Source organism: Scyliorhinus torazame, chromosome 12 (assembly GCF_047496885.1).
Source record: "Scyliorhinus torazame isolate Kashiwa2021f chromosome 12, sScyTor2.1, whole genome shotgun sequence".
NCBI classification, from domain to species: domain Eukaryota; kingdom Metazoa; phylum Chordata; class Chondrichthyes; order Carcharhiniformes; family Scyliorhinidae; genus Scyliorhinus; species Scyliorhinus torazame.
In genome coordinates, this window is record NC_092718.1 from 148,561,760 (window position 1) to 148,575,116 (window position 13,357).

At 45.1% G+C, this 13,357-nt stretch overlaps 1 protein-coding gene across 4 annotated transcripts in view; it reads right to left on the reverse strand.

The window, feature by feature from the left end:
- zzef1 (zinc finger, ZZ-type with EF hand domain 1) overlaps positions 1–13,357 on the reverse strand; it is a 348,514-nt gene that overhangs the window by 260,221 nt on the left and 74,936 nt on the right. For all 4 annotated transcript variants that reach the window (XM_072469157.1, XM_072469156.1, XM_072469159.1 and 1 more), the window contains exon 16: positions 280–439. In XM_072469157.1, coding sequence (XP_072325258.1) covers positions 280–439 — 160 coding nt within the window. The remainder of the gene's footprint in view (positions 1–279; positions 440–13,357) is intronic.

Here is a 13,357-nt window from a genome sequence, read left to right on the forward strand (position 1 = left end):
TATTGAATTTAAATTTTTATCGTGGATTTGGCATCAAAGACAACTTTAACACAATGTCTGAAGTTAAAAATCAACTTTGGTACTTTAAAATCAGGATATGATCATAGAGGCAGTTTCTCAAATGCTGCTCAAAGAACTTGAAGTACATACAAAAGATTTACAGGGCTAATCACTTGGATGATGCTCTTTCCATACATTTTTTTTAAGACATTTTCATTCCAATTTGGGCCTGAATGACTATCAAGCAAAGGTTAAAAGTGGAAAGACTGTGATACATACAGTTAAGGAGGATTTCTCTTGTGTGCCGGAGAGACAAGACATCATTCCCCTTCAGCTGCAGGTAACACCAGGAAAGGAGGTGCCCCTGCAATGCCCAGAGTAGATTTACGAGAACGGCCTCATTCTTCCCAAATAAGCTGTTCACCACCATCAACTCGCACTGAAAGCAAAGCGCATAAAAGCCTGTTAAGCCAAGGTGCTTCTGTATTAAGGCAAAGGCTCAAGCCTGTAGCACTAAATCACGATGCAAGGGTCTCGCAGCAGCCAACAGAGCCGGAACTTGCAGAGGCTGGTGCCTCGGAGATGTGGTAGAAATGGATATTCTCTGTTGCTGATCTGAGCAATTCCTGACAGCTGGCTGTGCAAGACACTGGAAGCAAGTACTAATGGCTTAATGTCACATAAACAAGATACAGAAATATGATCACACAAAAATTTCATAAACTTCATAAGTGAGCTGTAAATAATTAAACCATTTTGTCGCCCTCTGTGTTCTGATCGGAGCGACGCGTCTAAACGTTCACAAATCTATTTTTTTTTTAAAATCTAAATCAGCCATCTTTAAATACAAATACAAAGAGATAAATCATGCATGATCCTTCATGAAATCATAGATACCTTCACCTGCTGCAGCGACTTGCACATCTGTGCTCGAAAAGCATACAAAGAATTTAAACTGAACTGGGCATCGCACACAATGGGCAGGATCCTCAACCCCCAGGATGGCCAGAATGTGTTCCCCGATGGGACAGAGAATTGGGCGTCTGGGCAAAATTGGGATCCAATGCCATGCTCCGAACCCCCCACTGGGGCCGTGAACGAGTTCCACTCCACACGCCAGCGGGAGCATGGAGATAAATCCAAGTATGTCGCAAGGACCCATTTGCATCTATTTAGCAGACCCGGCGCCATATGCTCCGCCTCCTGTGATTCTTCGGCCGGGAATCACGTAGATGATGTTTAATTGTGGTCTCTACAATCGTGGGCCTGACGTGGTGGACCTCACGGTGTGCCAAGGGGCAACCGTTGCCCCCTGGGCCACCACAAGGTCCACCACGTCAGGCCCACGATGATAAAGTCTGTCCAAACCCATTCCCCCACAGCACTCCACAAAATATTGACCAAAGGGATGAAATTGCTGTAAGATCATACCAATCACTCGAGCATGTGATTTCACTGCACTTACCTACCTTTAATGTGGTCAATGTTTACAAACATTGGGATTTCACCACTTAGGTCACTGAAGCTGAAGGGATATGAATGGATCAAAACTGATGGTTTTTACAAGCTGTCAATCACAAACCACTATTGGAAAGTCATAAATGGATTGCAGCCAGTGGGTCTGTAGGAACCAGACACAGGTACAGATGCTCTCCTTCAAGGAATGGACATGAGGAGCTGCAACTTAAATATGGCAACTATAATGCTTCCCACAGACCCTGTTTGGACTGCTCTCTAGTTTCCCGGTAGGGGAAGGGGGTTCCTGTAGGCAGGGATTCCCCCTATTACAGGGATCTGGGAGGGTAGCCCTATTACAGGGGTCCTGGGGGCAGGGGGGGGGGGGGGGGTGGGGGTCCCCCTACTACATTTAAGGGGCATCTGGACAAATATGTGAATAGGACGAGAATGGAAGGTTATGGACTCCGTAAGTGCATAAGGTTTTAGTTTAGGCAGGTACCATGGTCGGCGCAGGCGTGGAGGCCGAAGGGTCTGTTCTTGTGCTTTGGTTGGGGTCCCCCTATTACAGAGTTCCCAGGGCGCCAGATCAGGTCACCCCCATACTTGGGAGGCAGGCTCCCAGGCAATCTGGGGTGTGGGGTGTTGCCGTGTGGGCTGTCAGGGCCGATTTGTGGTGCGGGGTGGGGGGGACACGACACGTGACCTCGCTATCAGGCCTCTCACTTAAGATGGTGGCCCAATATCGCGATTCCCCCATGCAGAAATCTGCATGCTGTGTAATACGGAAGTGCATCCAGCTTTACGGCCACTAGGGGATTTTAACTAGTGCCTAGTCTACCAAATGGAGAATCCAGCCCACTGTGTTTAGCTTCCTGAATACCACCCAAAATCCCATCAGCAAATTTCCCCACAATGGAGCTATGGCAGAGGCAGAAATGTTTCATTTCATGGAGAAACACGAGTTGAATTCTGCCCAATAAAAAAAAATCAGGCACAGAAGCAATACTCAACCGTTCTCAGAACATGTTGGAAATACTCAGCAGGTCTGATGTCCTCCGTGCTGAGAGAAATAGAGTCAACGCAGTAGATCAGTGACCTTTCATTGGAACTGATGATCTGAACTGTACAGTATTGGTGAAAGGTCACTGACAAGAAATCGTTAGCCCTGTCTCTCTCTCTCTCTTTACAGATGATAGCACTGGCAGAATTTTCTGTTTTCATTTCAAATTCCCAGAATCCACAGAATTTTGCTTTTGCGTCGGTCCATGCTGCAATTTGTGTCATTTGTTTTGGGAGTGAACCTATTCCTATTAATTTGTATAGAAATAAGCTGAAGATAATTTTACAGAATCGGTTTGAACTTTAGGCTGAAACGCGCAGTAATTGTTCTTGCCTGTAGTGTTGACGGCTCACTGAGGGGCAAAAACAGGATTGTCAACTTGCAGAGGGATAAGGGTGTGTAGTAGACAGGGATACTACATAGTTTCAGTATTAAAAACTGGGGCATACATTTTACTCTTACACCATATAATATATGAATGAGTCTTCTAATCCAGTGTAATGATTATTTTAAACATAGCAAAGATTTGGATTTGCTTTCAGAACCATTATTTTTTTGTCCCGTCTTAAAAAATCTATTTGATTGGTGCAAAAGCGAAATCTTCAGATCCTGAAAATTCAAAACATTCAAAATGAAAGGTTAACTCTGTTTCTCTCTCCAAATATGCTGCCAGGCTGGAGTATTTCCAGCATTTTCTGTTTGTATTGTTACTACATTCGCAATCTCCTCTTTTCTAACACAGCAATACAGTCTGTTCAAAACTTTAGCTCTAAACAGTGATTCAATAATACATTTGGATTTGTGGAGTTTTGTTATGAGTGGCACTGGAAACAAATTTTCTTCTGTCATTGACAGATCTTTTGACCGTGGTGGCTTCCCTAGTGGTCAGAGGTCAACATGGGCATTTACCAGCATACAAGTGGCAATCAGGGCAGACCGTTTCCCACCTGGCCCGAGGCTGCAGTCCAAGGTTGCTGACTCCAATTGTGGTCATAGAATCACTACAGGGCAGAGGCCATTCAGCAAATCGAGTCGGCACCGATCCTCCAAAAGAACATCCTACCTAGGCCCACGCTCCCACCCTATCCCCAAAACCCAGCAATCCCACCTAACCTTTTGGACACTATGGGTCAATTTAGCATAGCCAATCCACCTAACCTGCACATCTTTGGGCTGTGGGAGGAAACCGGAGCACCCGAGGAAACCCACGCAGACATGGGGAGAATGTGCAACTCCACACCCGAGGTCAGAATCGAACCTGGGTCCCTGCGCTGTGAGGCAGCAGTGCTAACCACTGTGCCGCCCCAAATACTGCTTCAGGAAGCCACCTGAGCAAGGTCGGTCAGCATTCTTACATCTACGAAAGATGATCGGCATGCAGCAAACAATCCATTTCAGATGGGTCGTCTTCATATGGAGCATCTTTGCTGATGGCTGAAGAAGCCAATCCTTGAGAGGCTGATTCTGCCACAGTGCCTCATATGAAGCTTCCAAGTGCCATTGTGTGCTGTTGTTTTTGACGATGGTGCCTAATACCAAGCCACTGGTCATCATGGTGATACACATAAGCCCAATTTCCTCTGCCATCAGCAACTAACTCCCAAGAGTGATAATCAATGTCTACGGCCTTCATGTCACGCTTGAAATCATCCCTGAAGCTAAGCTTTAGGCGTCCCATTGGTTAGCTGGCTCCAGCTACGCTACCTTACTATTTGGAAAGTGATTGGGTATGCGACTGTCTTCCACCCAGCAGACATGCCTGAGCCAACAGAATTTCTTCTGTTTGATGACTGCTAAGGATTTGGGAGCTCTGCCTTTGAGAGTACTGCCACACGTGTGATTGTCACAGACTTGGGAGAGGCGGCCCACAAATCTTTATAACTGAGTATCTGTGTGGGTGACTCATCATCATCAGCATAGCGACGTTCTCTGAACAGGACACAAATCAAATCTTTGGCTTGTAGTACATTGCGCTACAGCAACGCTAATGGGCCATTAAGGAAGCAGTGCTGAGAAAAATTAGATTTATTTATTTTTTAAATATATTTATTCAAGTTTTTCAACAAATTTTCAACAAACCACCCCCTCCAACAAAAAGAAAGCAACAAGAACACAAGTAGAAATTATACATTGAATTTCCCCCACATACAGTAACCCCCCCATATAACAGTAAAAAGCACAAATAGGGGGAAAAAAACACCTTAACGCAAACACCACCCCAAGAGAAACCCACCCCGCTCCCCCTCCCCTCCCCCCCGCTCCCCTCACCCCCTCTCCCCTCCTCCCCTCCCTCCCTCACCTCCTCCCCTCCCCCCTCCCCCCTCCACTCCCCCCTCCTCCCCTCCTCCACTTCCCCCCCCTCCCCTCCACTTCCCCCCCCTCCCCTCCCCTCCTCCCCTCCCTCCCCCACCTCCTCCCCTCCCTCACCTCCTCCCCTCCCCCCCTCCACTTCCCCCCCCTCCCCTCCACTCTCCCCCCCTCACCCCCTCCCCCCCTCCCCTCCACTCTCCCCCCCTCCCCCCCCTCCCCCCCACTCCCCCCCCTCACCCCCTCCCCTCCCCCCTCCATCCATCCCTCCCTCCCCCCCCCTCCATTTGCCTTCTTAATCACCTGTTGCACCTGTAAACCAACTTTTTGCGACTCATGCACTAGCACACCCAGGTCTCTCTGCACAGCAGCATGTTTTAATATTTTATCATTTAAATAATAATTCCTTTTGCTGTTATTCCTACCAAAATGGATAACCTCACATTTGTAATGGATAACCTCACATAGCTTTCAGTTTGAGAGTTTACTGTAGATTCATACAGGTCTCTTTCAAAAGTAAAGCACTCACAGCCTTTCTGTAGGGGTGGTGGGGTGGGACGGGAGAAGAGAGGGGGAGAGAGAGGGGGCGTGCGTGCGAGTGTGTGTCCTGGTCTTTGTTTGCAGCCTGTAATGGTTTTCCTGTAGATTCTTTCAGGTTCTCTGCAGTTTCAGAAATACAGCACTCACAGCCTTTCTGGAAAAAGCACAGAGGAGAGTAGTTCCTTGTCTCTGTGTTCACGGACTCAAACTGATCTCCTTCGGACTCTAAATATCATTCCACTGGGATAGGATCCAATCACCACCTGTTACCGGGTGACAGAGTACGGCCTTTTGACCAATTCAATGACCACCAACTAACCAATCAAACCAAGTCACACTCCATCTCTCTCTCTGGTGTCAAAAAGTCTGTGACTTCCTGTTCAAACTGGCAGAGACTAGCAGAGTGATCTCTCCTGTAACTTCTGAATTCCTCAGGGGCAGCATGGTGGCACAGTGGTTAGTACTGCTACCTCATGGCGCCAAGGAATGGGTTCAATCCCAGACCCGGGTCACTGTCCATGTGGAGTTTGCACATTCCCCTCTTCTCTGCATGGGTCTCACCCTCTCACAACCCAAAAAGATGTGCAGGGTAAGTGAATTGGCCACGCTAAATTGTCCCTTCATTGGGAAAAAAGAATTGGGTACTCTAAATTTTGTTTTCAAACTTCTGAATTCCTCACTCCTCTTTGCTTCTTGACTTAAAGACACATGTCCATTAATCGTTCATGGATCAAAAATGATAACGGCAAAATAAAAGGGGAAATAAGTGAATGAACAAGAAGGATCCTTACAATTGGCATTAATTAACAGTCATTAAAAGAGTACTTGCACTTTAAATGACAAGACTAACTTTCTGGGGTCAGTTTATTTTGATCTACTGGGCAAATGCAGCAACTTCACATCATTCAATGCTAATCATTGGTGGGGCAGACAGCAAAATGCAACATAGCAAAGGTAATGGAGCAGCTCTGAAAGGAACTTTGTTGTTGCTCTTAGCACACACCTGCTCCTCACTTGAAGTTACTGTAACACTGACACATGTCTGCGCAGTTCCCGTCTCCTAGTATGCCCATGGTCTGTCCAATAGTGACTGTCCTGGAATCTGGGGACTGTTGGCGTTTCCTTACGGAAGAAGTTTCTCATTTGATTGTATCTTAGCTCGGTAGCTGGAGCTTGTCTGTCAGTAGCTCTAAGGTCACTCCTCCACGTTCTACGTTTTTATCTCCTACCGTCAGTCTCCCTTCGTTCTGTCGCCACCTTTTAAAGGAGGCATCCATTGTCGCAGGAGTGAACTTGTAGTTTTGCAGATGGGGGCCATAGTGGACATCCCGACCAGACTGAAGTGGTGTTGCAGGTGGTTCCACATTCTCAGCATGGCTTCTACCACTGGGCTTTTTGAGTATCTGGCTAGCAGGGATGGGAGTATGGTCGTGGCCACTGTTCGGAGGGATGCCCCGGTGCAGAAACTCGCCTCCATTCTGACCCATTCTGCTCCAGTTTCTTGACCTATCGCCGTACCTTTGTAGTAGAATTGGAAGTTTGGGAGGAACGCACCCCTGCACTCTGGGGTTTCCTTTTGCCATGTAGCTGTGCCCCTGCACTCCGTGGTTTCCCTTTGTTTGGACGCCATCCAAGATGGCCGTTGAAGAGGGAGTGGTTCTTAGCCCGCCTTCTCAAGCACCCGCACCATTGCCTCTTGCGCCTTCAGTTGCTGCTCCGTCTTCTCCAACGCCTCCTGGAAAGGGGGACAGGCATCTGCAACCGTCGACTTCAATGTTGCCATGATCTCCTTCTTTATAGCGTCTCAGTTTTTAAGGAGCTCCTGTGTTAGGAGTCCCATCCATCGGCCTATTGGCGGATACCCGACGTTAAATGTCGGCAAGCTGGCTCGCTCCACCTCGGTCCCCCTCAGTCCCAGTGTCTGCCACCTGACCTTCATCTCGTGGTTCTTACTAATCAATCTTATTGTCCTTTTGGCCACTTTGTGGATTTGAGGGCATATCTCTGCGTCTGTGATGCTTTTGGAGAAGGGGGGGCGGCTTATAGGCCGATTTTTGGGCTAAAAGAGCCTAATTCCAAGATTCCAAGAGGAGAGCCACCTTTCCTGCGACTGCTCAGCATATCCCTGCCACCCAAAGTCCCCACATGTGCTGGTCTTAATCTTGATTCTCACATTTGTACTTTCAGACACAGCTGTCCTTTATTCTGCGATTCCCTCCCACCCACTTTAGGCAAATCCTTTCTTTCCTTCCTGCACCCATTACCACTCCCTCTGCCTTTTGCACCATGAAATCTTTTGTCTTATAATCTCCATTATCACAGACCTTCTCTTTCATTTTCCGACCCCCGTTCACTTGCGCAAAACCTATTACACCTTTATTTACCTTCACATCAGAAGAAATGTTATTGACTTGAAATCCTGACTCTAATAATAATGGCTAATTGTCACAAGTAGGCTTCAAATGAAGTTACTGTGAAAAGCCCCTAGTCGCCACATTCCGGCACCTGTTCGGGGAGGCTGGTATGGGAATTGAACCCGCGCTGCTGGTCTTGTTCTGCCCACTGTGCTAAACCAGCCCCCTGTTTCTTTCTCCACAGACGTTGCCAAACCTGTTATCTATTTCCAGCATTTTCTCTTTTTATTCCAGATTTCCAGCATCTGCTGTATTTTGCTTTTTGGAACTGGTAATGTCTATTCCCCTCAAAGTCTCTGACTGGAGTGTATGCCAGTGAACCAGAGCCATTTGTTGGTATATTAAAGAAAGCCTGGTCCTTCCCCAGAAGCGCATTCACTAAGTTCAGCATCCCTGCACTTGGCACTTATCTAATTTAATTACATCTCTGCTAGTTCATACCGAGTAATGTACGAAGTCTTACAACACCAGGTTAAAGTCCAACAGGTTTGTTTCGATGTCACTAGCTTTCGGAGCGCTGCTCCTTCCTCAGGTGAATGAAGAGGTATGTTCCAGAAACACACATATAGACAAATTCAAAGATGCCAAACAATGCTTGGAATGCGACCATTAGCAGGTGATCACCTGCTAATGGTCGCATTCCAAGCATTGTTTGGCATCTTTGAATTTGTCTATATATGTGTTTCTGGAACATACCTCTTCATTCACCTGAGGAAGGAGCAGCGCTTCGAAAGCTAGTGACATCGAAACAAACCTGTTGGACTTTAACCTGGTGTTGTAAGACTTCGTACTGTGCTCACCCCAGTCCAACGCCGGCATCTCCACATCATGGATACCGAGTAATGTAATACAAGGACGACCAAAGAATGTCAGATGCTCCACTTTGCCGCTGTAGCCATATAGCCAACAGCCAAACTTCTTCAAAGCATGATGGGAAAAGTAGCCAACCTTACGCAATACAATTGTTTCCGTAAGCAAGTGTGTTAAGTTGTACTCAACATGAAATTGCTGCGGTTGCTAAGAATGCTAAAACAGAGATAACGAGAGTAAGATCAACAGATGTGACTGTTTTTGCAAGCCAACATTGAGGAAAACAGGTAACAGGTCATCTGTGTACATGGCTAAAGAACTTCCTCGATGCTGGAAGAAACTGGATAAAAATGGAGAAGTTAGCAGCCTCAGCAGAGACACCTGCGAGACCAACGATCACATTAGAAGACTGCGCTGAGTCCGTGAGCCCCGACAAAGATGATCAGTCCAACTTAGGAAGGGAGTTTGGTCACCTCACCTTGCAATGGATAATATCGGAGTACAAGCCGTGAGTCTTGTGGTTCATTGTAACAAGTAATCAGTACTTCAACCAGTAGAATAAAGAACATTGCAATGTTTATCCTGTATTTTAAGCGTTAATAAAGAGTGATTTGTGCAAAATATCTAAAGAGCAGTTCAGTGTTTCGCCAGTGCTTTAAATAGTAACAAAGATTCAGTTATACAAAATATCTAGTGTGAGCGTTTCTTTGTCCGCCATGTCAGCTGAAACCTCAATCCGAGGGCAACACCGCTTTTGGGGACTAACGATACAATCAATAAAGCAGACTGTAAAACAGCCTTAAAGAAATATATACTCCCTATACACACATGACTGTGTGGCAAAATTTGGCTCCATCTACAAGTTTGTTGATGACACGACCGTAGTGGGTCGGATCTCAAACAATGATGAGTCAGAGAACAGGAGGGAGACCGAGAACATCGTGGCATGGTGGAATGACAACAATCTCTCCCTCGTGTCAGTAAAACTAAGGAGTTGGACATCGACCTCAGGAAGCAAAGTTATCATACACACCCCTGTCTGCATCAATGGTGCCGAGGTGGAGATGGTTGATAGCTTCAAATTCCTAGGCGTGCACATCACCAACAATCTGTCCTGGTTCACCCACATTGACGCTACGACCAAGAAAGCACAACAGCACTTGCACTTCTTCAGGAAATTAAAGGAATTTGGCATGTCCACATTAACTCTTACCAATTTTTACAGATGCACCACAGAAAGCATCCTAGCTGGCTGCATCACAGCCTCGTATGGCAACTGCTCGGCCCAAGATCGCAAGAAATTACAGAGAGTCTTGAACACCGCCCAGTCCATCACGTGACCCCGCCTCCCATCCACTGACTGTCTACATCTCCCGATGACGTGGGAAAGCGGGCAGGATAATCAAAGACCCCTCCCAACCGGGTTATTCTCTTTTCCAACCTCTCCCTTCGGGCAGGAGATACAAAAGTCTGAGAACAGGCACTAACAGATTCAAAAACTGCTTCTTCCCCACTGTTACCAGACTCCTAAATGACCCACTTATGGACTGAACTGATTTCTCCACTCATCTTCTCCACTGTTGTAGCACTACACTCCGTATGCTTCATCCAATGTCTATGTATTTACATTGTGCATCTATTGTATGTCCTTTGTTTTGTTTTTTTTCAAGTATGGAACGATCTGTCTGGACTGTATACAGACCAATACTTCTCACTGTTCCTCAGTACACATGACAATAAATCCAAATCCAAATCTAAAGAAATATGAACTTCATTAAATTGTGAACAGCTGAAAATTTCACATTGAAAAGACTACTCGGTTTCAATGATCAGTGTTAAACAAGCATAGGGTGTCCATCGGTCATCAAGACAACTGCACCTATCCGGTATACTGTGCTGATGGCTACTTTTAGCACATTTCCAGTACTCAATATAGATCAAAACCTTCAGTGGAAATCCAACACTGGACCCACAGGCTCAGAAGGCCTAAAGCATGCCCACCAAATAAGACTAATTTATCATATTACTAGTGCTTTTCATTAAAATAAGGGTGCGTCAAGGATAATTTGTACACTCTGCAAAGTCAGTCAGTCAGAACTTGTTCTAGCCAATGCTAGGAGTACAGGCAGTGGCCCAATGGTCAAGATTTCAGAATGGACTAGGCCCTCCCTGCAATGACAGCAACACCCACCAGCCGAGACGACAGCATGCTAATGGAATGGCCACCAATAAAAACTCTTCCCCAAAGACTGAGATGAGGAGGTAAATTTTACAGAAATGAGAAGGTACTTGCCCGAGACTGGCCAGCATTGCTAGAGATAAATCTGTGGAAAACCACTGGGAAGCACTACAACGAAATATGCACAAAATAGACATGCCCCCTCCAAAAATAAGAGTGCTACTGGCAAATGTAGACCCCCTGGTTGTCTAGTGGAGTACAGGGAAAGATCAAACAGAAAAAGAAAATGTACAATAGGTTTAAAAAGGGATCGAAGGAAATGCCAAACAATTATAGGCCAGTTAGTCTTCGATCAGTGGTGGGCAAATTAGTAGAATCAATCCTATAGGATAGAAATAGGATTAACTGTCACAAAGAAAGGCATGGACTAGTCAGGGATAGGCAGCATGGATTTGTTAAAGGAATGTCTTGTCTCACAGATTTGATTGAATTCTGTGAGCAAGTGACAAGAAGGGGTGATGAAGGTAGTGCAGTGGATGTGGTGTACATTAAGTTTAGCAAGGCGTTTGACAAGTCACACATGGCAGATTAGTCAAGAAAGTGAAAGCCCATGGGATACAGGGAAATGTGGCAAACTGGATAAAATGCTGGCTTAGTAACAGCAAATAAAGGGTCGATGGCTGCCCTTGCAATTGGAAAGTTGTTTCAAGTGATGTTCCACAGGGTTCGGTGTTGGGATCCTTACTGTTTGTGTTATATGTTAACGATTTGCACGCGAGTGTGGGGTGCATGAATGGGAAATTTGCAGATGACTCAGAATTTGGCTGAGTGGTGTTCAGTGTAGAGGATAGCTGTGATCTCCAAAATGATATTGATAGATTGGCAGAGTGGGTGATAAAGTGACAGATGGAATTTAACACAGAGAAGTGCGAGGTTATGCACTTGGGGAGGTCAAGCAGTTATAGGGAGTACACAATAAATGGGAATACACCAAGAGAGATAGATGAAGTGAGAGATCTTGGCATTCAAGTACACAGGTCCCTAAAGACAGCAGTTCAATTAGACAATGTTGTTAAGAAAGCATATGGAATGCTCTCTTTCATTGGCAGAGGTTTAGAATATTAAAGATTATAATTTTTAAAAATAAATTTAGAGTACCCAATTCTTTTTTTTTTCAATTAAGGGACAATTTAGCGTGGCCAATTCACCTACCCTGATGGATCGGTGTGTCCATTCGGAACCCTGGATATGCGCTATCCCTTCTTAGTTCCCAAATAACAGAGATTCCAGACTGCGATATTGGTAAAGCTATTTGAAACTTTATTTGTCAGCTTTGAGTGTCTACTGGTAAAGTCAATTTTCAGTACAAAATTTAGGAAGTTCCAACTAGTCCTGCAGCAAGCTAGTCAGATCGATTGTCTTCAGCAAATACAGATGGTTGAATTCAAAATACAACAATAGTTCTTGGTAATTCAGCTCCAAATCAAGATGCACAGTACAAAAGATTTAAAACAAAAGAAAATGGCGATATTGCAAAGCAAGCAGAATAGGTTTCAGAAAATAGGTTAAAGTGTTCCGGAATGGATTTCCCATCCCGACAACAGATCTTTTAAGGGGATTACTATCTTAAAGTTTCGCCCTCTTTACAGCTGTGATTGGTTTTAACAAATTTATAATTCATTCAATTCGGCCGAACCGTCTGTCTGTCAATTTAAGAGATAAAGGATTTGGTGTAATTTTCCATAACATTGTTTGAGCGAAACACATTTCCCACCAGGACTTATCACTATGGGCTGACTTGTCATTACCATGGAAACGGAACTGGGATCTCAGCCCAGCTCTTTAACACAAAGGGTTTTTCTGCTATTTGACCTTGTAGACTCTAGCAGTTTGCTCGACTTGCAAAATCTGAAAATTAAGTCTTATCTGATCAATTCCCAGCCATTCAGCTTTTCTCACTCTCATGGTTAATATATTGATTTAGTTAATTACTCTTAGGGATTTAAGAACTTTTCCAACCAGGATTTCTTCATTAAACCTTTTATCTATCTTATCTATAGCTAACTCAAAAGTTGATTTCTATCAGACTATAATTTTTTAAAATAAATTTAGAGTACCCAATTCTTTTTTTCCAATTAAGGGACAATTTAGCATGGCCAATTCACCTACTCTGCACATCTTTTTGGGTTGTGAGGGTGAGACCCATGCCGACACGGGGAGAATATGCAAACTCCACACGGACAGTGACAGAACCCGGGTCCTCGGCGCCATGAGGCAGCAATGCTAACCACTGCACCACCGTGCCGCCCAAAAGTAAGGATATAATGTTGGAATTGTATAAAACACTGGTGAGGCCACAACTAGAATACTGTGTGCAGTTCTGGTCGCCACATTACTGGAAGGACATTAAATGCAGAGGAGATTGAAAAGAATGTTGCCACAGCTAGAAAAGTGTGGCTACGAAGAGAGATTGGATAGGGTGGGGTTATTTTACTTGGAACAAAGCAGGCTAAGGAGTGACTTCATTGAGGTGTACAAAATTATGAGGGAAAGAGAGTGGACATGAAATTTTCTACCTTGGTGGAGAAT